Source organism: Labrus mixtus, chromosome 23 (genome assembly GCF_963584025.1).
Source record: "Labrus mixtus chromosome 23, fLabMix1.1, whole genome shotgun sequence".
Classification (NCBI taxonomy): Eukaryota; Metazoa; Chordata; class Actinopteri; order Labriformes; family Labridae; genus Labrus; species Labrus mixtus.
In genome coordinates, this window is record NC_083634.1 from 4584139 (window position 1) to 4609712 (window position 25574).

Sequence of the window (25574 nt, forward strand, 5' to 3'; positions counted from 1 at the left end):
CAAAGAAAGGAAGAGGTCAGTCATAAAGTATGAGGATGACCTCTTTGGAAAGCCTTTGAATGGATTTAAATACCTTGACTCAGCCTTTTTTGTGGCAACCTAAAAGTTCCAACATTATGTAATTTAAAAGAAAAATCCCGAGCCAAGCATCAGGGGACTTCTAGAGACGCTAAGCAGTGTCTCAAACGGCAGCAGCTCTCTGCTCCTGATAAATCCGCTCCAGTGGTTTTGTGCACTTGAAGAGGTTATCTGCCGCTGTGGAGTGCCCTTAGCCTGCATGAATCACTGTATCCTGGCTAACTGCCCGCATGCTCAGACTATTGGCGGTGTAGGAGGCACTTCCAGACGCAATTTGCCAATTGCTGCTGAGGCATCAGTGACAAAGCTGAATAGAAATGTAGCCCACATCTTCCCACCCTCTGCTGCCAGGTATTGTGATTGTAATGCAAATGAGCTATTTTACTCTAATCATACAGAATGAGCGACTGCAGCATGAACAAGAATGGATCCTTCATTAAAACAACATCCATGACTGTCGGCTTGGATCAGTGCCACATCAACAAGTCTCTCCTCCTACTCTTTACCGTACAGGACAACGGGGTGCATTATCTTCCAAAAAAATCCTCTCTGCTAAATTACACATCCTGCTGCCTTCAAGGCCCTCTGCCACTGCGAAATGGCACTTCGGTAAAGTGGTGCCAAGTGCATGAGCAGGACTCAACATCCAAAGAGTGCTCCATAGATATGAAAGGAGAATGCTGATGAGCGATCGGGGGACTCTACATTTAACACGGGCGTTGTGTTGACTGCTTTATATGGGCTTTTCCTGCGTCTAGACATCGTTGTAAATGGAAGACACCTAATCTGTTCTTACAGATGCCACATGAAAATGTAGAATCTGTACACAGGGGTCTAGAAAACCAGCAGGGGAAGTGTGCAGGTTTTCATTTGAATGACAGTTGTAGTCTGGGGTGTTTAGACCGTGCACGGCAAAGGAAGGTGAAACACTCTCCAAAACTAGTGACAAAGTAGCTCTCATCCATTTGCATCCGTTCCCAGAGGCATATATCAGACGATGGTTGCTGATCTGTTCAGAAATCTGGGGAAACCATAATGATTTTCAAGGATTATATAAAAGTTTTAATGAATGAATGAAGTTAAGCATCAGAAGAACAAACCACATATCGTCCAACTCCTTTGGGGTAACTCGACATAATAACTCAAGTTTTTTGTAGGTACCAGAAGAATGAAAATGTGGATCGAAGTTGCAGAAAAGTCTTTACTTCACATGGCTGGGCACACCCATTGAGGTATTAAGACAGGGTAAATAAAATCATGAGCGCCAGAAACTGAGAGTTCAGGAAAACACAGCGACCCAGTTTTAGTTTAACAACAGGGTTGTGTTTTGATGTGTGGAGGCGGAAACAGAGAACTGATAAACAATGACACAGATAAAAAAAAAAAAATCTTCCCTTGCTGTCTGAATGTCGAGGAATTTCCTGAAGCTTGACAACCCTAAATGAAGAAGACTCTGGAGACTGTGATCGGGAATGTTGACAGAGTTTATATAACAGTATCAGAGTGCAGCGTAATGCCATGTCAGTTCTAACAGACTGGACTCAGTCTTTAACCTCTCAGATAAGGTCATTTGAGTTGACTATATATGGCTATCCCTTAACACCAAAACGCCACCAAGTCAGCCATCACTCGTCTCTTTTTCCTCAACGAGTTAAACAAAGTCAGTCTCGACTTGATCCGCTGCTGATGGGCAGTTATATTTTGCACATTTGTATGATTTCCAGGCTTGATTGGTCCTGAAAAGGGGCTTTAACACTATTTTGGATCGATGTGGTTTCTACCATTTGTGGTGGAATTTCTGTACCTATTTAGTTTTAAATGTACAGACATGATTTTGTCTACTGTTCCTGTTGTCAGTCAGAGCTGATAGAGTTCAGCTGTGACTAGATGACCAAGGACAGCTTGGCAAGGGTTTCTCTCATATCTGCATTTTTGGTAGACTTAGTGTCTGTTACAAATTGTACTAGACATCACAGACTAGTTTAGGTGGGTCAATATGACCCTGACATCTATAACATCTTTCGGATCCAGGCAAAGTCTTGGTGGAGCGTCTGGCAGAATTGAGTTAGCAAGGCACTGAGCAAGGTGTGCTGTTAAGTATTCATCTTAGATATAAACTTTCTTCAACTTAAGCCATCTGAGTCAAACTGAATCATTCTTGTGTGAAGTCAAGTATTATGAATTTCCTCAACACTTTAAATCAATGTCTTATAATGGATGCATAGTGGTATGAATGTAACTTAATACCCCTCAAAAAAAGAGAGAAACCTACCTTATTAACCCCAATGACACCATATCCAGTTATTAGTTTATAGTTGGAAAAAGCATGGTTAGACTATTTTGGGGGTTAATTTTGGAGATCTGTGAGTTTTAAAAGCTCCAAGCATTGGCCAATTGCTTCTATATAAGCCAAGTTTGTTCTCTTTCCCAAAGTGTTTGACCTTCTTCTTTGTAAAAATCTACAGGAATACTTTCAGAAGTTTTCATTCTTAAAATGAAAATGGTTTTCTTGAAAGTACACAGCCAGTTCTGTGAACTGTTTTCTTTTCCTATCTCACCTTTCTGTAGACACTTCAGCTTGTTTGCCCTTTCACGAGTTGTTACCAGTGTGTTGGACACGAATGCTTCTGTCATCTCAAGGCCGAGAGAAGTTCAACACAGTAATCTTTTTGTTTTCCCCATCGACACTGGTTCACACCTTTCTTTGAACAGGTACTATTGTTTATGAGGCATTCACAGCTGATCGAGGGTTAAAATCTGATTGTTGGACCGTCACGACCATGTCTGGAAATGTCTCGTAGGGGCACAGTGATCATCCCCATTGGCATTTTTGATCATTTTCAAAGTTTCCCCCACAGCTATGCTCAGTTTTTCTGCCTGCAAAATGTGGCGGATCCCTGGAAGACATACTTTATCATTGTGAATTCCATTCTGCAGTCGATAAAGCCCGACTTTGACACAATCAGGCCAGAGCAGATGGCCATAAAGTCTTTGTCCGGGCTACACCTGAGACTCCCTGAGCTTTACCATCCATAACCACTGCACTGCTGTGAAAATAAACAGATAGACGGTGCTGAGGTGTTGCCTGATGTGTAAAAAAAACAAAAAACAGCTGCAGAATGTGAGCCGGAAAGAGGTCAGCGTTCATGGCCCGTCCATGTGTGAAGCAGATGGGATCATACCTTAATGCTTCATTGTCTCAGGTTCACAGAGGTGGCTCATGGATCTCAAGTTTACTTTTCTGAAAAGGAAAAAAAAAATGGGGCTGCACTTGCTGAAAGCGCAATTCACCAGTTTGTATTTATGATGCTTTGCTTTAACAACTATAAATCTGCTGTAGCACTAATAGCGGTCATCTCTTGGCAGTATTCTTTTAACAGTAGTCACGGCAGCAAGTCAATTTGCTGCCATAAATTAAACGCTCCAATCTCTTGCTTATTCCCATCTCAAATGAAAAACAAGCAGGATGAATTGTTATGATCGCAAATGAATGGAGCTTTAACCTGCTCCGGACAAAGTCTGGCACTAATTCTTCAGCGATGCTGAGTGACACCCCGGCAAGAAAGACGATTTGTCTCATGGTTCATCACTCACTGGAGTGTCTTAGCAATCCTCTGGCTTGTCGTTGGACTCTGGCTTTCATCCCAACTGCCCCCTGCTCCCTGGGACATCTGTATGTAAGCCAATCACTGATGAGCATCGTCAAACCAACAGCCTGGTTTCTCTGAGTTTGTTTCTGACTAGAAAGGATCGACCTAATCAAGCACAAGACTTCTGAAGGGTTACATAATTGTGATCACTAGTTCTCTCAATGGGATTTCATTCGACATACTTTGTCCACAGGAGGCACCAAAATGCTTGAAGTTGTCCTAGTCATACTCAAAAGTTCTGAATGACACAAACTGGACATTTTATCCAGATGAAAAACAGTATTTGGTGGTGTCGATTTCAAGATGTTATCCATATTTTGAACTTGGGCCCAAATTTTGAACAGATTCAGATTGTAAAACGTGTTTCGTTTGAACCCAGCCGGAGGTTTAGGTTTCCTTTGGGTGGATCTTTAGGTTGTCTTATATCCACTCTCGCGTTTCCTTTTCCTTTATTTCGTATTCCGTCTCATCACACACGTCTCCATCCGTCTTTCCTGGGACGTCAGATGCTGGGAGCAGCCTTGACATATTAGGACATTAAATCTGAATCAGCACCTGTCGCCGGCCTAAAGTGCTTCCACATTCTCTGTTTTCTCAAGCGCATCAAGGAAAATACAATTTCACCTGCAATGTCTGTCTCTGTCACATCCACTCTCACAGACACTTCCAGGTCTGTCTTCCTCTTCCCATTTCCCGTCTCTGCTTGGATACCTTCCTGGTCTATGTCTGGTTTCTATCCCTCCTCTGTTATTATTTCAGCTGTGTGGTCTTTGTCTAATGGCAACTTGTTTAAGCCTTGAATTCAATGTTTCTGCTCCTGTGTCATGAAAATGATGGTTAAGGGAAAGACTTCCTCAAAACCAAGCCTTGACCAATCCAGTGTAGGGAAATGAAACCCAACAAGGCAGATAAAACACAAATTAGGCTGAAGGACAAGGGCGTGTAGTGGACATGAGTGTCCTTGTAATGATTGGGTTTAAAAAAAAAACATTTTGTTTGCTTTTATTATGCTCGGTTTGAATAGGAAGAGTACCAGTGCTGATCTTTTAAGTTAGCAGGTCATAGGAAGCTAGTTTGAACATGACAGGTTTGTGACGTAAACGTTTCCAGCCCTGTCATATGAATATCCCTCAATAGATCATCACTGTTAGGAAGAACAACCTGTTACTAAGAAGAGCAGACGGTTGCTCACTACGCCCTGCCATTGAAAGGATCCAGCCTTCACAACAGGGTCCGAAGTCTCTAACTAGACTCTTCTCCTCTGTCGCCCCCCGGTGGTGGAAAGAAATACCAAACTCCATTCGATCTGCAGAGTCACTTTGCACCTTTAAGAAAAAGCTAAAGACCCAGCACTTTAGAAACACCTACGACCTTCATGATATCGATAATGGTGATCACGATATTTAGGATGGTTTTGATGGTGATTAGAGCTCTCAAGAACAGCTGTTGATGTTGTGTTTTGCCTCTGGTCACTTCCTGTCAGCACCTGTGTTTCTGACTTAAAGATGTTTGTTTGAACTTCCTGATGTTTCCTCCTCTATAGATCCTTGCGTGTGTTGTACTAACTCTCTGATGTTTGTCCCGTCTGCTAAATGAAACGTAGAATTGCAGAAGTACTCACATATACATTGAAATACTAAATATTTACATTATTTACATCTATGGGAAGAATGATGGAATATGATCGCACAGGATAGTATATAAATACCCATATACATGGATATATATTCTGTATATATTGTGTGGGCAGGGCAGATCACATTTGAGTTGTTTTCTCCTCAGAACCCTTCACCCCTCTCTCTTTTTCTCCCCACGCTCCACCATCTCTCCCCTCCCTCCCCCGCTCTGTTTCAAAGTAATTATTCCTCATTAATCTACAATCACTCCCCACCACTCTATTAATCCAAAGGTCTGGATGGCAGACAGTACAAAATGAGCCCTCTTATTAACTCAACATCATTATTCTTTCCATATAAGGTGCCACGGCCGCCGACTTTTCACGGCACCCTGCACCCAGCCCCCTAAATTAGCCTTATTAGTGGTGAAACAGCTTAGCCTCACCCTTTGACTCTCCCCTTGTCTGCATGGCAACAATCTTTCAATTGCCTTTTTTCATGTTGAACACGAGTTGCCAGAAAATCCTTTGACTAAAGATGCCAGGGACGAGGTTTTTAAAAACCAGCTGACTAATTATCGATGATTTAGTGAAAGAACATGAATTAGAAAGTGTCCTGAGAATTGATGATTGCTGTATAAAAATGTAAATATTTGTTTTAGATGTGAAGCTTTTTGTCTTGTCGACAAACAGGTTTTTGGGTTTTGAACCGTTGTTTTGACAAAAGAGACATTTCTGGTTGTTATCCATTGGCTCTGGAAAATTGGGATGAGGATTTCTCACTTCCTTCTGACTTTATAAACACTTAACTCTTGCCACCTCCATATTAAAAAAAATTAAGCTTGAAAATGAAAGAAAATTAGCCTCCTTAGACATCGAGCTTCACTTTTGACCTCTTTGTCGTTGATATTATTTTTCTTTTCTTTGATATTTTGGATTATTTCCATTATTTTACATAAAACAAATACACATTTGGTCTCAAAAAGCTGGGCCATGGAAAAGAAGTTTCCATGGCAGCAGACTTGGATGACATAAAGATCGAGCGAGGAGTTTGAAAAGTCACCATCCAGATGTTAGAAGTGTTTCTGGGCACATGGCCCACCGCGACCTCGGCCACTCATTATCCCCCTGCTAATGAAGTGCTATGAATATGTAATAAGGAGAGCAAGGGCTGTGTTACTCAGAGATTAGCTCTTGTTAGCATGTACAGCTATACAGTGTGTGTGGTTCATTGGTGAACAACATATTGGTGAAATAATGACTCTGTTATCATTCAACAGGGTACAGTCTGTTATTCTCTTATATTGTAAATTAAGAAGCCATAACAACATTACACACTGTTCTATTATTCAGTAAAATCAGCAAACAGTGTTTGAAATGTTATTTCTCTGAGGTCCACTGACGAGTGTTATCTCATTTACTGCAAACTGCATTTACTGTACAGAGCAATATTTCTTAATGCTGAATGCAGCTAGTTTAGGCAAAAGGTTCTTGCATACAGCACCAGACAGAGTTTCACAAACCCAGACGATAAACAGTGGTAAGCAAACACGTGCATCATTAAAAGTTTCTGTCCAGATTCAACATGTTGAGTTTCTGTTGGTTGTTTTTCTTTGTTAGGAATGAAAAAGAATCACTCCCTGCCTGACAGTTACAGTTTCTTTAATGCTTAAAATAGTTCAGCAGTTATGTTCAGCAGGATTTAGGCCTGCACGTTATGAGGACAATATACAACGTGGGGTTACATTATTCAATATTGCAATCATGATATCATGTGCAATAAATATTAAAGAGCGCTTAGAAGCTGGAACTCACTGCTATTCTCCTTATGTTTTACATGTCCCTCCTGAATCCAGTTGGCAACCTCCGCTGTTGAAACTGCAGTTCCTTTAGTGTCCACTTGGGGCTGTTTGCAAAAGCCCTGGACTTCACATACACACCCATGTTAAAATACCCATTTTAACTGAAAATATTTACAGTTTGTCTGGTTTAAAAAACAAACTTGTCTGAATACCTCATTTCGTTATCAGCACACACTGTACAGAGGGTATGTTTTTGTAAAACTCATCTGTTTTGATTTTTATGAAGAATAAAGTTAGGGACGTGTTTGAGTTGACTGACAGGCTTAATACACTCGACCTGTTGCTACACATCGTGAAAGTTGGTTTGAGTCAGCCTTTCCAACATGACGCCCTCCATCAATTGGCTTCAAAACAGTCAAAGTAGATGTTTTACAGTCCATGCCTTAATCAGCATAAAGCTGTTGTTTTTCACCAATAAATTGGCGCCAATCAATCTGAGGGTAGCTGTTAGCTAGCTGTAAATCCATGTGTATGACTATTAAACCCAGACCTCCATCCAACAGGATATACACATGTATTAGTATGCCGTGTCAGAAATCACTGAGTGTCAAATATATTTTTTCATTTTTTGTGATAAAGTCAGACTTTTAAATGTGGTCTGGTGATTTGTCATAGTGCGAAAATGCTGTGATTCATTGTGGAGCCCAAACAGTATCAGGGGTTTGTCCTTAAAGATGTATTCAACAAAGAGGATAACATCCACTTAAAAATCTAAAGGTTTATCCTCCTGACTCATTAGGACTGAATCCTGACAGCTCTGTGTGTATTTTTTGCACTTGCACCCTGATGATCCAGCCTCCCTCCGGGCCTCTTACACACCGGGCCCCGACTCCGTCCACAAGTGGGTTTTTGAGATAAGCATTGAGCTCTGGCTGCTAACACAGCCATCACCTCAGATCTGTCCACGTCCTCTGAGTGATCCTAGGTTAAACACCTTACACAGGCCGGAGAGGAAGATGAAAACACTTGCCAGCTCACCGCTGAGAAATAGCCCACCCCTGCTATGCCACTCCATTTTCTCCAGCTGTATCAGAGCACTCTGGGAGAGCTGATTGCTGAACGGCGTGGCGGGGCTTCGGGTGTGTATGTGTTTCATTGTGCGCATCAGTGGTTGATGGCCCACTGTGCGAAAAAAGTAAATCCTCTCACCCTTAACCAGGCTGACGTGCTAACTCATCACTCTCTTTCATCAAGAACTCTTCTCCCGGCTCCCTCCTGTTGAACTCTCAAGCCTCGACTAAATGCTGCAGCTTTTCTTTCCTGTGTGCACTCAGCGTTTGCTCTAGAAAGCTGTCAAAAGCAGCGCACAACAGACAAGATACATGTAGCATTTGCATAATGAAACTTATTTCTACTGAACAGCTGAAGGGAAATCTCGTGTTTTCAAGCCTGTGCCTCTTTATTCTTTTACATATTAAAGGTATAACATGTGACTTTTAGAGTAGATGTCTTGTAGGTGTTGCACTTCAGCACCCGTCTCTCAAATCAAAACAAAGCTGTTCCTTCAGCGCACCACCTCCCCTCTCCTCACCCACCCCTCCCTTGCTCTTTAATTTGTACTCTTGCGATGATTCTCCTCCTTGCTTCTTCATAAGCATCCCTGAGTGGGCGGGACTGTCTCTCTTCCGTGGTGGCAGGGCTAACGGTTAAACAGGGTGGGGTTCAATTGAATGTAAACGCTAAATGCTTATCGTTGCCGTGGAAACACCAGATGTTACGTCAAAGACAGGTAACATAAGGAAGTGTGAGCTGCTACTGAAAGCTATCGTTCTGTTGCTGTGTGTGATGCTTTGATAAAAACCTCATGTAAATTACACTCAGATACATTAGCTCGTCTGTAACCATATTCTCTTCCTCGGTTTGGTTTAGCCAGGTCGTCATGACTACGCTCAACTCAGGGTTTGTTTTCTTTGAGGGTGGGAGGGGAGAGGTAGCAGTGAGAACTCCCATGATTCCCCGCTAGCCTTGATGTCATCTTTTTGTTCTTATTTTGATCAAGAGCCCCCTGGTCGTGGAATATACGTACTGTGCCTTTAATATTTAAAATGTTACATGATAACATTTAAGCAAACAAAAAAAGAAGTAATACAAGCTTCATTAAAGCCACAAGCAGAAAAACAGTCTGTAACGACTTCAACATAATGCCTATAATCAATATGGCTGTTCAATCATGTCCACAAAAATTGCCTTTTTCCACTGACAGGCTCAGATTGATTTTTGTGTCAGACACGTAACAGAACAGAGACTTGTTGTAAAGATAAGATGCTTTTCTTAATCCAGAAAACATAACCTTTAACAGCTTTTTGAAATGGCTACACACAAGATAAACACTCATTTGACCTGTAACAGCTCATGGGAGTTGCTGCTCTACTTCGGGTCTTTTTGGTTACTTTTTCTGCAGTGCTGTGTAATTACATTGTCTTGGCTGCGATTGGACACAACGATACAACACAAACAAACTAACCAATCAGCTGCAGACCAGCAACCCTCATGTCCAGCCAGGTAAAAATCTGTGTTTTATCAATGGAGTCTGGTTGATTTGAAAAATTGATGTGTAACGGCTGTACCTGTTTTATTTTGAAATGCATCTTTCTCTTTAACAACACATTTTTATCTCTGTCATGGTGCTTCATGTAATAATGTCACACACTTAATTTAAAGGTCTGAGCCTGTCAGTGGCATAAACAAGCTCTATGAGTGGACATACTTTGATCAGATGGATTGGCCTTGAAAGATTACTTTGCAGTCATCGTCACCGGTGAGACCCAACATTATTTGAAAACCAGGACAAATAGAATACTTTCCCTTTAAATTAAGTTTCTAAACTCATCCAAATATGTATTTCATGCATTTATCTCGGTGCCTGCATTATGCGTGTTGGATTAGTTTTTCTTTTGTATATTCCTGCCGGGAGTTTCAGACATTAATTATCCACACGCGGTCACCTCTCTGCAGCCTTGCCGAGCTGAAACTTGTGCCATTTTTCAAAAAGCTGTCACAAACAATCACCTTCACTCCGCTCAGCTGGGTGCGACTGAGCCGCACTGGAGAAACAATCCAGCTGCTCTAGCTATCAATCTCAAACACACACACGGCAGTCTGTACCTGCTCTTAAAGCTGCCAGATTTGGGGATTGGCCAGTACTTCATCGCTTGCCTGAGGCCGTTTTGAGGCTGCATTGTCGTGGGCAATGACAAGTTGTCCAGCCAATTCTGATTTGTCACCGGGCTCAGACCGCCGACCACAAAGTGGTAATATGATGAACAGAGAGGGAGCTCATATAGTGCCTTAAGGGCAGTTTGAGGGAAAAGGCAGGTCGCCCTCTCTGGGTTTTTTTTACAGATTAAATCTCCTCCTGTCATTGCAAAGGGATAATATGGAACTTCTGTTGGTTTAATATGGAAGATACAAAGAGTTTGGGGAAATGCATCCAGAGTAATACGATCTGAGCCCTCAATTGTACAATCAGCAGAGTTTTCAGAGGTCTTATTCACAGAGGTATTACCATACTGTGTTTTATTAGTGATATTCAAGAGATCATTACAAAAGGTAACAAAATGCTCCTAAAGGTTTCCCCTCTAACTCTGAATATTTCTGGTCATGTCAGGTCTACAGACTACGGCACCACCTACACCAAACTCAACCTGATGCCGGGGACAACCATCGTGGTGACCAGCTTCTACATCTGCCCGACCAACAAGAAAAAGGTAAGAGATCCATTAATCACCACATACGCTCTTTGAGTAGCACTGCAGTTGTTCTTCTCTATTTTCAGAGGAAATGAAAAAGCTTTGCTCTTGTGTGTTATTGAAAGAGTGAGCTGGAGGCCTGTGAATATTTACACTGGCAGGCTGAGTAGAGAGTGTAAGATATCTCATTAAAGATGTGGGATTTAAGCAAGAAATCCACTGAAACGAAAGACAAACTGATGATTAAAATTAGATAAGACACTCTGGCTTCAAGGCGGGCAAAGTACAGATTTACACTGATACTATTAATGTTACATTTTATCAGTAAGAATACTCCAGCCTTAACGGGGAAGTCTGGTATTTTTACTCTAAATTTCTACATACTCCGTGCACGCTGCGGTCAGTCAGCGCCACGCACTACACCCTAGTTCGCTGCCACTCTAGTCAATCATTGTGTTTCCACAGCGAGCGCCGCGGCCCATCTCCGGAGCGTGCCACGAGCGCCATACGCTGCGAGTCTATTTTCAACGGAGTACGCTGCAGGCATGCGTCAAGCTGACAACCCTTACAGGAAGTCAGACAATTAAATGCACAGAGCGTCCAGTCAATTTCAAAATAAAACACAACATACAGACTCACAATCAAATTTTTATCACTTTATCAGCATTACATCAAAACAGGCACCGAACCAATCATACCTCAGAAAGACAAAGCAACATGTTGTTTACACATTTTTCTCTGTATTCCCGCGTGATCTTGTAGTTCTCCTGTGATGTGTGTACAGCTGCTCATGGCTGCGCTCACGTTCCAGAAATGGATCCAGTGGGGCTAAACCGTGGTGCTAACGGACTTGGGTGCGCACGGAGTATGTGGGGATTGGGTGTCAGACATTTGCCTTTTTGATCTCTCCATCCTGAAAAGTTTAGCCCACAAATTAGGTCCAAAAAGTTTTCAAACTGCTTCAGCAGATGACTTCAACCTGCAGCTTAGACATGGCCAGTGCGTCTGTAATTTAGTCCCTGCGTGCAAAAACAGCCGATCAATTTCCCTTCTTTAAAAAGTTTTTGGTTTTTCCACTGGCCTGCTCCAAAAAGTTTCAGACAACAAAGGGGGGTAAGGAATCCTGCAGAGATGGACTTTTTGTTGAGGAGTAGGATCCTTTCTTTATTCAGGACCGCCTGTCAGACTGCTGTCTTTAAAACCACCAGGCTCCTCCGACTTTGATGAATGTAATTTTACCTTCACAACAAGATAGTTGCCGGTCCGTGGCGGTCTGGATTGATTATTTTGTCTGTGTTTGTGTGTGACTCTGGTTTTCTCAACAATCAGTTTGGATCCGACACAATATTCTCTCTGAAGCACTCAACTGCACAAAAATAAAAACATTGATCAAGGCAGCAGTTAACAAGCAACTCCTGATCTTTGCAAGAATGGTGGCCTTGAGGACAAGATGATGTGGCCGCCCGCCTTTACTGCAGTCAGAAAAAGAGATATGTCCACACACTTTCTCAGTGCCACAAAAAGTTTACTAAAACACAATGTTTCAACAAGAGGTGTTTCTTCAGGTGGTAGTTTTTGAAAACGGGCGCCACTCCCACATATAGATTTGTACAACAATAAGGTGACAAGAACTCAACAGGTCAAGAAGTATAGAACATATACATCAATCAAATAGAAGCATGGGGAAAGTGTTTCTATGCATTTTTACTTCAGTCTTTTCCTGTAGTTTCATGTAGATGTTTTTCATCTTTGGGTGTTTTCAACGTTTGACCACACCTGAGGGATGTAACGATTCACTCAACTCATGATACGATTCTCTCAAGATTTATTTTCCTAAATGAGACTGTAGGCAAATGATGACTGAAAAGATTCCTTTAGGGGCTGCAAACCCTCTTGTCAGTTTGGTTTGGCCTTTTAAGGTTTTTTTTTCTCTCAACAAGGGGAGGTGATTGGAGCTTCACATTGTGGTGTTTATTAAATGCTGCATCATGTTGGTTGTGCTGTTTGTGTAGTTCTCTGTCTTCTTGTAATATCTGCACACAGTTTTTGTCTGTTTTTCTTCTCACTTCTTTCATTTTCTGTCTTGGAGAAGCCAAAATGCAGCTTCCACACCTCTGATTTAAAAGATGGTGGTTCGTCCTCAATTTCTAGAACTTGCTCCGCAGCTGCCAACCGCCTCTGCTCCACAGCTGCTGACCCTCACCATATTATTACGATTCATTTTTCAGAGTATGATGTGAATCTTGACACCGTTGAATCGATTTATCACAATTTTACAATTAATCTTTACATCCCTACCTGCCACCATAGTGCTTGTCAGCCTATCTGTGTACAGATCTATGTATATGGGTATTCAAAATCTGACGCAGACGGTCCATCAATGAAGTTTTTTGTGGCATTGAGTAAGTGTGTGGGCACATCTCTGTTTCTGGTTGCTGTTCTTGAATTCCCCTGCACCTATGTAATGTGTGTCTAACCGCCCTCCTTGGCCATTATTGCAGTGAAAATGCTGAAGGACTCTGCAATCCTTTATACATTCAACATGTACAAATAAGGCCTAGGTTCAAAAGCACCAGACTTGCTGAATTGTGTCAGGATGCATCCTTGGCACTGCTGAATGAAAGTTGTACAAGCCTCACATACAGTTACCACCCACACCTTTGCAACCTTAACTTTTAGCAATGCAACATAAAAAAACACACCAGTTGGGACACACTTTCGGACCGATTATTAAGTATGATGAGTGAATCGACTAAGAAAAAAGGCACCTTGGCAGACATGCACCTGACTGGCTACGACCAAAGAAACCTTAAAATAACATGAAAGCAAAACATTCAACCATTGGAAATGTCTGATTATATCAATACCCTTATTTTGAAAGCTGCTCTCATCACATGGATTCCACACCATGAAAAACCATCATCAAGCGAATGCTTAAGAAAGTCCCTTTTCAGTGTGTGGTGCTTTTTTAAATTTTTGCTGATCTCTAAATTGCAATTTGGCCACATGCAGCACTCCTACCCACGTACCACGTTATTCAATCCAGAGTCATCTTCTGAACCTCAGTGAAAAGAAGAAAACAGGCAGCAGAGAGCTGGAAAGAAAGCCAAGAGGTACAGTAGGTGAGTTAAGCTGCGATACGACTCGATTGCCAACTGTGGCGGCCAGTTTAATTGGCAGGCGTTATCGCGGGGGTCCAGGGTTCTTCCAATCGATGAAGAGATAGAGGGAGATTAGATGTAGTCACTTTTCTCACTTTCTGCTTCAGTCGCCTGTCCAAGTGTCTGCGCTGATCTGCTATCTCATCTTCTTCACACATACACACACACACACACACACACACACACAAACACACACACACTGAATAGTAGAGGGCCAGACAGCATGAAAGCATTTAATTGCACAGGAATGGAGTCATCTTAATTTCCCTTAGGGACAGAAGAGAGATGGATAGAAAGAGAGAGAGGGGGAGAAGAGAGAGTGTGACTGGCGGTTCGAGTGTGTGTTGTGACAGTAGGATTTCTGGTAATATGAGCCAGAGATCAAGCTGCTTAAAAACACCTCCAGGCCTGGCAGGAGAGGAGTGATGGAAGCTCAGGTTCACTGCTGGAACCTGAACGGATTCTTGCAGGAATCGGTTTGTGTGTGGGCGTGTGTGTGTCTTACTGCTGCGGCTGCAAGAATGGGTGTGCACTCTGGTCTGAAAGGCAGTGTAAGCTGACAGGTTGATCTCCTTCCATGTACTAATGCAGAGGACTGAATTTACTTCATAAATAACCCAGCTAATTTTGGAGTCTTTTTAGCTGCCTATAGCTTCTGCCTAAGATACACAAGGCTTTCAACCAAGTCCAAGAAACACAGATCCTCTGCAATGTTTGACACTCAGAGCAACTTCTCTGACCACCAGCATGTGGAAGGTAAGAAGATGTGGGAGAAACAACAAACATGTATTTGTTGGGTCAAAGGCAAAAAATCAGGCACTATGCTAGCTTGTAAACTACTTTATGTGCTACCTTGTGCGCTGCCATGAATGTTTTCAGAGGGCAACGATGTGGGCTTCCATCAGGGTCCATCTTACTTTGTGGGCTACCTTGCATCTACTTTGTAAACTCTCCAGGGTCTATTTTGTGAGCCACCTTGTGCGATACATTATGGGCTACTTTATGGAGATACTTTGTGTGCTACTGTAGTCTACCTTGTTTGCTACATGTGGAAAACCTTGTGGGCTATCTTATGTGCTATTTGTTGACTACCTTGTGTCATGTATTGTAGTCAAGCTTATGGGCTACCATGTAGCTTGCCATGTGTGCTATGTACCTTGTGAAAGTCCTTGTGATTCTGTATGGGGGTACTTGGTGAACTACCATGTTTGCTACATGGTAAGCTGTCTGTTGTTTTTTCCTTGAGGGCTGTCTTGTGTACTAACGTTTTGGCTACCTTTTGCACTACCTTGTGCTCTACTGTATGTGCTAATCTGTAGACTACCTTGTATCCTACATATGTTTTCCCTTCTATGCTACCCTGGGGACTACCTTGTGGACTACATCATGCCTTACCTTGTACCCTATCCTTGGGCTACCTTATTGAATATCTTTTAGACTACAATGCCTTTAAAACACCTTTAAAAGATCCCTTGTAAGATCCCTTGTAAGATACCTTTTGTGACACTTGTGGGCTAACTGTGTGATACTGTCTTGGCTGTCTTGTGGACCTTGTTGAGTAGTGGGCTAAACATCATATGGGCAAGAACAGTTGAATGAGGACAGGATGTTGATGTAGGCAGTGAGTATTTGGTCTGCAGAGAGTAGATTATCAAACTCTTTGATCCCTCTGGCTAAAAATCAGCATGTCTTCATGTATCAGCATCTACATTTTGAGAGATCACGTTTGTCAGGTGGCCCTCCACACAAACAAACACGGACCTATGTGAGTGCATGATGATCAATACTGCTAAACAGCACAGGGTTGGTGTGTGAGCTCTGGGAGGGGATTACACACAGTGCAAAGAGATCACACAGAAAAAGGTGCGAGGGGCCTGGCGTAATCAATAGGACTTGAGGCAATTAGAGAGGGGTGAGTCTTCAGACGAAGACAATGTCACCCTCCCCTTTTTCTCTCTCAGACGCCTCATTGAGAGCTCCATTAAAGATCCGCTTAAGACCCTTTGTCGGAGAGGTCTCCCAAGGACCCTCGACGCACTTCAACGCCAATGGAGTCGTAAATAAACTTTCAGACGGGAGGTTCGCTGTGCTCTCCCTCTGCAATTTTCTTTTACTGTCTGAGCTGTCAGCCGGGCAAGTGTTTTCATAAGTCCATTTTGTTGTTGTTGAGTGCATCACTGTGTGGTCTAAATGAAGGCTCAAGTACATTTTTAAAGTGAATTTCTATTCCCTCAGTTGGCCCAACGCTGCTTTCTGCACGCTGTCATGTAGGATAGGAAATCCTGACCTTTTGGAGGTTGATGGATGTGAGGTGTGCAAATGTAATGTGGATTGTGGTTGATGATTTTTGAGGAAGAAGTCAAATGATCATTCTAGAAATTTTAATAGGGTATATCTAAGTTCATAGATGCAAAACTCAACTTGATTATAATAATAGAAAGTTAAGAGTTGGTAGAGTATGAAGCTTGAAAAGTGCAAGATATGGTGTCCGATTTCCAAGGCCAGGATTCAACCTCTTCACCTTAGTGCTCATTTCCAAAGGGGCCATCCAGAACTAGGGAGGAAACCAGGTTGTGTTTAGGATCTGTGGGTCTATCTGTGGGACCATTTTTTAATTAAAGGTAGGGATCAGACTTTTAACATTTGCTAATTTGGAGGTAACAAAGCTGACCATAAAGTGTGCCAAACTATCAGGGTCACAGAAGTCTCAGTAGGTAATAGCCTTTAAATTTCCATTTGGTGTTGACAAAAAGAGAAGGTCGTCCACAAGAAAAGTGCAAGAATGAGTCGTTCTCAGAGTTAAAGATCATGGATGGGTCAGCAAAATATCAGAACTACAACAGCTTCCTCTATCCAACTGGAAGTCAATGTCATTGTTTTTACGCATTTCCACGATTCTCCTCTTTCCTTGAAGAAGAAGTAATTGTTACACAAACTTCAATGCTATTAGAAAAACAGCAGATGGCTGCTTTTTCTCAAGACACTTTCTAATCCTCTTTATCTCTTAACCCTATTTACCTTCCTGTAGTAATGAAGCTTAAATTGTCTTGTAAAGGATGAGTACAAACAAAGTCGGGGAATATGTTTGTGCAAAATCATATCAGGCAACTGAGATAAGATGACCAAATTAGAACCCTTCAGATACTCCAGTGTATTTTGAATTAGAAGACATTTCTTGGTCCATTAACGGCTTATCCTAATCTGATCCCTGTCCTGATTCTATGTAAAAAAAACAACAACACTTTTTTTTTGCTTCCTAAACATAGCTTCACTACAACACCACCAATCTGTGGACGATAACTCCTCCTTAACATCTCCACCTCAGCAGTTCTCAAAGCCGTTGGGCGTCACTTGGATAAGAGCCGCCAAGCTCAGAGGGTATCAAAGCTGTCCTCTATCATGTCCTCTTCCTCCCTGAGCACAGCTGATGATTTCCTTCTTCATTTCATATCTGATTAGTCTGTTTTGATTACTGGGAGAGTCTTTCCTGCTCTTTCATAGAGGTCCAGAGGGCTGTTTTAATTTGACAGGGCTTTGTAAGAGGGGAATGGTTCTTCAATGGCACCACAGGCTCTCTTTTCTTTGGACGGGTGATTCCTGTTCGATTCAAAGAGCTCTGCAAAGTTACACTCCAGTAAAAATGTGTTTTTGACGTATATGTGTTTTTTATAAAATTGTAGCCAATGACAGCTTAATAATCTAAGTTGATTCTAGTTGAACATTAATTAGCCCAGTAGTTCCACCCTAACTTTTTCAGCAGAACCTCCAATTGGTAGATGCCCCCCAAAAACCCTCTTCACACATTGATACATAAACATACATCCATATTGACCAGCTGTCAGACACTTCCTTTAATAACATATTATCTACTACTTTAGGCATGAAGTGACCTTTGATGTCCCGTCCTCAGCTGAGTGATGTACCCTTCATTAAGGTGAAGGGGATAAAGCAGCAGCAAGCTTTGGGACTAACTCCCCTCACTCCCACGGAACCAGGAACTTTAAATAACCATCCACAAATAAAGAGTTGTCCAAACTATAGGCTGTCTTTGAGAAAGCCCCTTGGCTTGCAAAAAAACAACAACAGCAACTTCATTGTCTGACTTTGATGTCAATGAAGTTGCAGTTGTATTTTTTTTTTTGTCCGACACTTTTCTAAGAAGAAGCACTGCAACTTCAAAAATGTAAACGAATGACCACTTTGAACAGATTTTCTCAAAACCGACTGATTGCAAATTGTCCCACTCCCTCAGAATACATTTCTAATCTAATATTTATTCATAATTTAAATGTCCAGCCTTGATCTGTATTTTGTCTGAACTGGCCCTCTCTTACAGGTAGGATGTGATAAAAGGAGTGCTGCTCTCCTGCCAATCATCTATAGTGTGAAGTCTTTTACTCTGAGCAACTCTTTAAAAGTGGCCAGTTGAGCATTTAATGACAGAGTAGCACAACAGTTGAGAAGCTTCTTTCTGAAGTGATCAAACAGGCCGCTCGTTGTGTGTGGGAGGTGACATCTTAACTTGTTTGGCTTCATGCTGTCAGAAGCTCATACTTCAAGGCACAACACACTCGGTGGTCTACCTCCATTACTCACCTTTGTAGAGGTGAAGTGGAGGGCAAGATACTGTATGACTCGCCATATTTTCTCGTCTTCACCTGGCAGTCCCTTCACAAAGTTGTCAGTGCTTTGCTAGCAGTGAAAATCTATGAGTATTGTTTATGTTTAGCCTCCGTCGCACCCCTGAATAAGCTAAGCACCCGTGGGATGCAACCATCAACAAGGGATGGCAAAGTGAAAAATGGAAAAATAGCAACCTTTTTTAGTAGAGTATTTCCAGGGTGATTCGTTGCCGTTATCTGATAGGGTAGATTTAGAGAGACGGTAAACATGAGGCGAGAGAGAGGGCGAGGACATGCATCAAACATTGTGAGGTCTGGAAGTCGAACGTGCAACCAGTGCAACTAGATCTGCAGCTTCTGTACAGTACATGATGCATCTGCTCGTACCAACTGAGCTTAACCAGCGCCTAAAAATCACAATCTATACAATACACTGTAATCTTACTGTAATCACTGAGCACTGCACTGACAGCACCAGAAAATATTGCTTTAAGCAGATACACATCAACTACCAGCGATATAATCTGTTCGTAGGATGGGAGAGTTTAAAAATGGCTTCATACTCGGAGCAAAAAAGAGTCAGAAGAAGAAATAACAACTTCATGAGCAGGCTTCGGGCATCCTCCTTTTTCCTCTACTGGCTTTTTTTTTTCTGTTCCCCTTCAAGCACTTCTTCAAATCTGAAGTTTGGGGAAAACGTCTGAGTTACAAGATCAGCAAGAGGGCGGTTAGAACAGGATACAGAATGATTAGCAAAGTCTGTTTCACACAAATGTCTCAAATGCCCTCACAGATCCAGAGGTTGAGGTTTTTAATAACTTCATTAATTCCATCTCAGAGCAAAGAGAGGAACCAAAGGCGAAAGATAAGTCCGCCAAAACTAGTCCAATACCCCTCACTCTCAGGGGCAGCATACATTTCATAGTATACGTGCTGGATTCTCCGGGTGTTTTTTTGTAAATTTTCAGTACTTGGTTTTAGAACATTTTCCCCATTAGTAAACGCTTAATTTCCCAGGGCACATCTTTCTTGTGCTTGGCTGTGACAAGGCCCCTGAAGCTGATGGTTGGCACTCTAGTTTATGCTTGTGCTTCCACAAACAGCACTGCAGCGCTTTCAAGCACGCGTCCCACAGGCAGCTCTCCCTTCTTCTACTCTTGCTAAAAATACAGGCCCCGGTCTATTTTTTAACTCAGCCCTTCTGTGGTCGTGTCAAGCTGCACAGGGCAGAGGAGCGGGGCAGGAAGTCAGACACATGGAAGAGGGAAGCAAGTCAACTTGACAGGTTACACCCACTGTGCAGACTCCTTACAGTTCATCATGACGGTACATCGACATCCACCAACAGTGCTAGAAGTAGGAATATTAAAAGGATGGGAGTGATTTATCAGGATGTAGCAGTGCATGCCCTGAAGTGCTCAGTGCCCATCAGAGGGGAGCTGTTTCTTTTTTATTTTTTACCAGAATGTTGCTGCTTCCTCTGAAACCAAAAACACATGATTTTATCTCTCTCCCTGATTTTTTAAGCTTAAGTTTTATTGCCCAATCGAGAAAGCAGTTACCTTTTCACAAAATTCAAGAAACCAGCACCAGTTTGGTTAGGAATCAGTATGGTTTTAGCTTGTAAAACTATCTAAATAGTCTGACTACTTTATCAGAATGCAGTTCAACCCAGTTTAAGAGTTAGATTACAAAGACACAAACTCTAAAAGCCTGACTAACAGAAAGATTGCGCAGCTTTTTTGGCTGCTGAACTTGTACAATCAATATGAAAAGACACGATGTAGCTCCTCAAACTGCACTCAGATATGTGGGACAAATGTTCACCTGTTTATGCAAGTGAGTCTTATTGTTGAAAAAGGTCTAATTTTCAAATGACAGCCTTAACATCCACATGCACACAGAGCGAACATGTTCCACCTGCTGAGAGTTGGTGGTAACTGCACTGCAAGATTTATGAGGTATGCTCAAACTTTCTAGAATTCTGCGTCAGTACGACCTGTAAATTAAGTCTGCACATCTTATTAGTTATATTTAGATTTAGGATTATATCAGTACAGGGCTGCCTGAGACTAAACCCTGGGACACAAGCGTTGGCCACTTGTCTGAAGCCCGTCTGGGTCGTTACAAAGATGAGATGAGAATTTTTTAAAAACTGGATTAGCTGCCCTCGCTGGCTTATTACAGGGAAGAGGCTTTGTAATACACGGTGACAGTTATATCACTACCTCAAAGACTGAAAAAAGTATTTTAATGGTTACAGCTCCAACCACTACACCACCATCCAGATCTCCATAGAGATGTGCACCGTAAAACTCAGGCTCAAGTTTAGTTTGAAATAGGGGAATCAGACAAAGACCCTTTTGAGAGGAATATTTATAAAGTTTCTTGGTTTCAAATTAATAGAACATTTCATTTCTACAGAATAAAACGACTCCAATTCAACTTTTGTGCATTCAGAAAGTTTTAGTCGAGAAAAGTAATTGTACAATTACATAAATGCTGAATAGAAAAAACTCCTGGGACTGCTTCAAACTGACTGAAGTTAAAGAAAAAAAAAGAAGCCTTTATCACCTCCTGAGATGGAAAAGAAGATAGACAGAAAAGAACAAAGCCCCGAAGAACAAAGTGAGGAGACGAGTAAACACAGACATGAGTGAAGAGGTTGAAAAAAGACTGATGGGGGAAAGAGTAATAGACTGGATGATACTGCAGATTTACTGTCAGCACTTCACTGATTGGCAGTTCAAAGAACTTCAAAGAGAAAGGCGAGATATTCAGATGTGGTCACATTACGTTCAGATTACATCCCTGAGCTAAAAAAGCATTTTCTTGCAGTTTCAGACGAACTCTTCTTCCCTGTGACTGAAATAGCCGTTTACTTGCCTCTCGATGATCTCTCTCCTGTGTTCCCTTCTTTGAAATAAAAAATAAAAAATAAAAATGGCAACTGGATGATTTTCGCCAAGCAAATGTACCTTCTTTGTCCAGCGCTAAGAGAGGTGAGACGGCCTTGAAAGTAACGATGAACAGGATGACGTTAGAGTAGTCAGGAGTGGATGAATGGACCCAGAGGAGCATTCTTCATGCATAGTGTCTTTGTTTGTAAAGGTTTATGATTTGTTGATGACAAATACTCAGAAGAACTCTCATTAACGCCTTAAACCTTCAACGTCTGCTGAGATCAGGAAACATTTGGTCAATTAAAAAAGGTCCAAACGCTTAACCGGGTTTATACGTCTGTTAAATCTACCTCACCCTGAGCACTAGACACTGTACATGTGCGTTGGTGTGTCTGCAATACTCTTCTTAACAAATGCTTGTAGGCAGTGTGATAACTATGCTGGTTATGTTGCTCTGGTTCTGATTGTTTGTGTAGCATGGTGACTGAAAGTTACCGTATCACGTTGGAGCTGATAAATAGATTTCTAGTGTTTTTCCCTCTGGACAATATTGCAAATGGCGTGCAAAAAATGTTGTACTGTAAATGCAGGAAATACAATGCCAGTGGACCAATCACATGGCATGTGGCCTGAATCATTTGGATGCATAGTTAATTTTTTTAGAAGGTGCACGTCACGCTACTAATGTAGGCTTCTGCGTAGGCACAGGGTTAGTTAAAAAGAGACAGAAAAGTTAGCACACCAAATGTCCTTCAAGTTTCCTTTATCTGGGTAGGAGCAGCGTACAAAACAACGATGGACACGTTTCAGCACAGCGCTCATGAAGGCCTAGTGCTGAAGCTCGTATGTTGTTAAATGCTGTTGCTTTAAAGTTAAAAAAAAAAAAAGACCATGAAAGGATTGATGTAGTGTTATAGTGAAGAGCACACTAACCGAGACCAAGACATACCGATAGAGAGACAAGACCAAGAACATAAATATCACTGAAAAATCATCGTCTTGTGTTCAGGGGTTGTGTCACTCATTTAGACTGTAACATCGGGAAGGTTGCGGCCTCAATGAATTGAAGTTATTTGTTCTTTTAGAAAGGTGTGTTTTCCTTCTAATCACAGTGATTACGTGGAAAAAACGCCTGTCAATGGTGGTCTTGATCTAAAATCAAGAGTCCACTCAGTCTGAGACCGAGAGAAGACCGAGTAAAAATGCTTTCAATTCTGAGACAAGACCTTCAAAAAGTGGACAGATTTCTAGTACAACAACACTAGCTTGAAGTTTAAAATTTCTAGTCGCTTTAGGTTTATAGCGACACACAAACGTACCTGACCTCTCCTTTCTTCTGAGAGATTGCGTGTCATTGTAGTTCCAGACCCCTGTCAGCGTCTGCATGCCATTGAAAGATGTTCAATGAAGCTGAACTTAAGATATAGCATGCTAAATGTTCCCGACTCGCATAGCAGCTCAGGATGCATCTTTTTATAGTGCTGCACTCGCGTGTTTGTAAAAGCAGGCGCACACATATAGCCGTCAGTTTCATGTTTGGTTTTAAGCGTCTGCGTGAGATGTCACTTTGTCCCTCGTCCATTTAGAAGTATATTTTTGTTCATCCTACTTTTCCCATGTTAGGTCCATTTGAGGTTGCTGACACTTCAGATATGACGGCCCCTGATGTGTGTGATTAATCGTCAATAATTCAGGAGGTTTACAGACACACTTTGGTGGAGCACTTTGCTCTTGGCCTCTTGGGCTTTAACCAAGTGTTTGTCTATCCTTTTTTTAAGAAACCAGCTGTGTGAAAACACTTTGAAATAGAAAGTGAAGCTAGTCTCTTGAGTATGAAGCCAATGAGAGGAGTTGGGCTTTAGGGCTTTAGCAAGGAATTTGTGGGTTTTCCTCCCTCTTGAAACAAAAAACAAACAAATATGCAAAGTCACCTTTGGACACAGCTTGACGTAGAAGAGCATGTGTTCCAGGGCTGAATGCTAATCCACAGCACAGCCACATGAGAAGCAGCCATTCCCCTGTGGTTTCCTATTCCTCCGTCTTCCCTCTCTCCCTGCAGCCATGTCGTGTGCACCGTAGAGAAGCCGTCTTTACTTCATCCTCTGCCCAGACACCGATCTGGGACCTGTGCACAGGCTGATAAGAAGCCTTGCGCGTATGTTGCAACTGTGAACCAAGAAAGAGTTGGAGGCAAGTTAGACCACAGAGGCGAGCGCTAATACTCGCTGGAGGGTTATCGACTTCTGGTTCCACTACAGTGGTTCGCTCTGCCCACGCAGTCGTATGGAAACAGTGTTCTACTTCTGAGCCTACACGCTTCATTTGAAGTATCAGGACAGCAGGTGTTAGGGCATAAAGCTCAGCCAGAGAAGTAGGAAGCAACTGATTTTGAATAAGAGCAAAGTTTATATTATCACCCACAAGAAAGGTGTTCAATTGGATTTACCTCAAAAGTATGCACATGAAACAATCTGGACGAGTTCATGCGGTTTCTCCAGGATTTTTTGTTCCCCGAAGTAAAAGTAGAATTCAGACACAGTATGAGACAAAGATAAAACATGTAAGGCAGGAGTCGGGTCATGGTAGAGCTCTACTTTCTTTATGAAATGATACACCAGCTGCTGTTCTGTCTCTCTGTCTCACACAGAGCATGTAAGAACTGTATCAGCAGACAGTGTGTGTGAGTTCAAGGGTACGAATAGCAGACACTAGTCAGACTGGGACTTTTACGATGGGGAGGCATCAGGATGAGAAGAAAACTCCTGATAATAGACTTCCATGTAGTTTCAAACATGCTCGTATTTACACATCCAGCAGATACAGAGCAATGCTAGCTTTCATTTTGAGTTGTTGTTCATGTCCAACTGATGAAAGCGCCTCCCTGTAGTTCTGTTCAGAAAAAAGATGCTAATATTTTTAGCAGTGGCCTCATGTCGGTGAGCCCTGAAATTTGATTGCCAAAGTGCATTTCCTCTAGTCCAAATGTACACTCATACCGCTGTTTAACGCTGTTAAAAAGTGGCACTCAGAAAACTGATGCTCGTCTGATCCCAGCATGCTTTGTGCAGCAAATCAGCTGCCACAGAGGCATAGTCATGTCAAAGAACCCTGTGTGGCGCTGGTTGGATTAAAAGTAACATGTTAATTCAAGACAACAAGTGATCAGCAGGGCTGGGAAGAGAGAGAGCCACAGTAAGCCTGTGAGCTTGATCTTGCACAGCAGACATGTTAGCAAAAGTCAAGTGTAAACAGACAGCCGGTTGAGAGGCTCGCCTCAGCTGTTCCTGATGACTTGGGTGAATTTTCAGTGTCTTAGATCAAAAATGTATTCAGCAATTAATATCTGAGTACACGTTTACAAATTGGGCTACATTGTGGAACTGTGTACGCATTTGAAAATCTGTCCATGCATTTGTAGATTTATTTACACAGTTGTAGATTTATTTAGGAATCCTCAAATTGTTTTACTACAGTGACATAGTCATACAAAAGACAATTTTACCACAGATTTTGTGCCACTTTAGGCCCTGTGTCCACATAGCTGTTTTTCCAGAGCGCCAGCATCTTTTTTCAATTGTTTCTCATGAGGTGGCCGTTGTCAACAGACGTGCAACCGGCTGAAATTTTATATAACTCATCTGTTTTGATTTGATGTAGGATTAGTTGCGTAGCTTGACTTGATTGACAGGTGGGCGGGATGTAACGGTTCGTCAAGAGGCTTAAAACCCACCTCAGCTCCAGCTCTCAGCCTGTCGATAGGTTGACTGAAAGTTAGACTGAGACAGCATTTCCAGCATGAGACTCCAAAGCCCCCTGCAGGAACAGACGGGTGACGTCACTCAGGCTTCGTCTATTTATTTTTACAATCTATGATTCGAATGTTTGTTTGTTTTTTATTTCATTTCACAAAGTCACTTAATTCTTTGCTGATATTAAAACATCAAATATTGCAGCTTTTGTATTTCCACAACCTGAGAACTGATATGTTTCTGGT

The 25574-nt window shown here is 42.0% G+C and overlaps 1 protein-coding gene across 3 annotated transcripts in view; it reads left to right on the plus strand.

Moving 5' to 3' along the window:
- The window catches only part of sorcs2 (sortilin-related VPS10 domain containing receptor 2), a 305919-nt gene that overhangs the window by 123418 nt on the left and 156927 nt on the right, over nt 1-25574 (plus strand). For all 3 annotated transcript variants that reach the window (XM_061030706.1, XM_061030707.1, XM_061030708.1), the window contains exon 3: nt 10813-10912. In XM_061030706.1, the coding sequence (XP_060886689.1) occupies nt 10813-10912 (100 nt within the window). The remainder of the gene's footprint in view (nt 1-10812; nt 10913-25574) is intronic.